This window comes from Octopus bimaculoides, chromosome 20, assembly GCF_001194135.2.
Source record: "Octopus bimaculoides isolate UCB-OBI-ISO-001 chromosome 20, ASM119413v2, whole genome shotgun sequence".
NCBI classification, from domain to species: Eukaryota; Metazoa; Mollusca; class Cephalopoda; order Octopoda; family Octopodidae; genus Octopus; species Octopus bimaculoides.
The window spans coordinates 27,113,845-27,116,421 of NC_069000.1; the positions used below are offsets into that span (position 1 = coordinate 27,113,845).

General features: G+C 34.5%; 1 protein-coding gene across 2 annotated transcripts in view; it reads left to right on the forward strand.

The window, feature by feature from the left end:
* Nucleotides 1-770: 770 nt before the first annotated feature.
* The window catches only part of LOC106882107 (acylglycerol kinase, mitochondrial), a 50,156-nt gene continuing 48,349 nt past the window's right edge, over nt 771-2,577 (forward strand). For both annotated transcript variants that reach the window (XM_052975076.1, XM_052975077.1), the window contains exons 1-2: nt 771-911; nt 1,485-1,583. In XM_052975076.1, coding sequence (XP_052831036.1) covers nt 786-911; nt 1,485-1,583 — 225 coding nt within the window. In that variant the 5' untranslated portion in view covers nt 771-785. The remainder of the gene's footprint in view (nt 912-1,484; nt 1,584-2,577) is intronic.

The window sequence follows — 2,577 nt, forward strand, 5'->3', positions numbered from 1 at the left end:
ACTTTGCAAGTTGTGAAATTTGTGTTTTTGTGATCATATGTATGCTGTAGTCTGCGATTTTTGTCATGGACAGGAAGTTAGAACAAAGAACCACTGTGAAATTTTGTGTTAATCTTGGGAAGTCTGCTACAAAGACATTGAGCATACTTTGACAAGTTTATGGCAACAAGGCAATGGGTTGTATGAAATGTTTTGAGTGGTACAGGTGCACAACAGAGCCACAATGAAGAGCATGCTCATCATTTTTTTAAAGTCTGTGGTACTGTGCATCGAGAATTCCTCTCCCAGGGTCAGACTATCAATCAAGAGTTCTACTGCAATGTTTTGAAGCATTAGAGGGAGGACATTTGGCGAAAGTGACTGGATCTGTGGAGTGTGAAGAATTGGTTTCTTCACAACAATGCACTCTGTCACTGAGCTCTCCTCATTTGTGAGCTTCTCATCAAAAAGAATATGGTATTGCTTCTCTTCCCCAAGATGAAAATGCAGCTCAAAGGTCGCTATTTTAACACTATTGTCAAGATAAAGAGTGAATTGCAGAAGGTCCTCAACTTGCTTATGGGAAATATCTTCCAGGCCAGATTCCAAAAGTGGCAGGAACACTGGGACTGGTGTATTGCTTGCTGCACAAGGTGACTATTTTGAAGGAGGTGATGTTAAAACTTGTATAAATAAGGTTATTTTTTTATTAAACATAACTAGTCCAGGAACTTTTTGATACCACCTCTTATATGAATTTTTAAATGACTAATATGATTACACCACAATTATAACATTCATAATGTATGGTGCAGAAAATAACAAATATCTGTAAACCCACAGGCATGAACATGTTGATAATCCGATTGGCAAGAAATGAAGTTTGCTCTATTTTACTAACACTGAAGATATATCCAGATGACTGCATATATGTATGTATACTAGACATTCTAGACTGCTAATGATTACATGATTGCTCTAATTGTATTGCACATCTAATTCTGCCACTTCTCATGTATAATCTAACTGATCAAAAATCAGGCTCCATTTCTGCTTCACTGATGATTGTTTAGTATTGGGAGGGACATTTATTTGTTAAAACAAATCATCTAAGCACATACTACCAGTGCAAGTATATGTGTATTTGCATATACACATACATACTGTTTGAATATTCAAATATACAGTCAGTATATGTATGTGTATGCTTGCATGTCTACCCGAGCTTTTAGAAAAGGTTTACCATATCCCTGTTTGTTATAAGAGGTGACTAAAATGTTTGACATCAGGAAGGGCATCTAGTCATAAAATACTACCTTGAAAAGTCTTGTCCAATCCATGCTGGCATAGAAAAGTGAATGTAAAAGCAATGGTGATGATGATATACATATATGTAATTTGTATGCATAAATATATGATTTATGTGTGATATATATGTATGTATGTATGTATTCATTCATTCATTCATTCATATATGAATAAATATTTTCCTCTTTTTATTTCAGACTGAATATGAAGGTCAAGTGAAACAGTTGCTGACAGTATTAGAGAAAGAGCATACTGATGCTATAGTAGTGGCTGGTGGTGATGGCACATTGCTGGAGGTAACTGCTACCACTGCTTATTATTAAATCATCTCTTCAAAGAACATTGAGGAAAGTATATTGATAGTCTAATCTAAGGATAGCTTCCTCCCTTCTTCCTACTAATTAAAAAGACCCTGAAGAATGTCATGGGTATCATGACTAAGCCATTAAAAAGAAAATTAATTTTCCCATTATGCTAAAGTTTCAAACATAAAGGTTCATAAATGAAATATTGATAGAATGTTTAAATTCAAGTATATATAACCAGGGTTTACATACATATATATATATTAAAGGAAAATGGACAACAAGACTAAGACAAGATGAGTATATCAGATCATTTAGAATATTTAGTTAGAGTAAGGTGAATCAAAATGTTGTAATTAATGTCTTACGGCAGTTTCTGGGATATCCCTGGTGATGGGTCAACATCTCCATACACTGGATATTCTATCATCAGAGACAAGGTGTGAATGCAGGAAAGTTCCAGGCAGAGAATTCACAGTGGATAGAAGAATAAAGACAGGAGAATAAAATTCACAGCTCATCTTGTTCCAAAGGGTATGGAAGTTAGTCCATACTTCCATGAAGGTATAGCCCATTAAGTATAATCTCAGGTAAACCCAGGCAGTATTTCTCATACACATCTTTTCTCTGATGACAGAATACTCAGTGTATGGAGATGTTGACCCATCACCTGGGATATCCCAGAAATAGTTGTAAGACATTAATTATTTCTACTTCTCTATTTTTTTTTTTTTTTCATCTTACTCTAATTAAATATTCTAAATGCCCTGAGATACACGTCCTGCCTTGGTTTTGTTGTCCATTTATTTTTTATATATACCTGCTGACTCAGAAGCCTACTATGGATTCCTAGCTCCAACTTCAGCTGTGAACTTGGAACATAACAGATGACTAATTATAGCACTTACACAGTGTACCTATTGGTTTAGATCATCAGTGAACTAAAACCCTCATATTCTTTATATATATATATATATATATATAT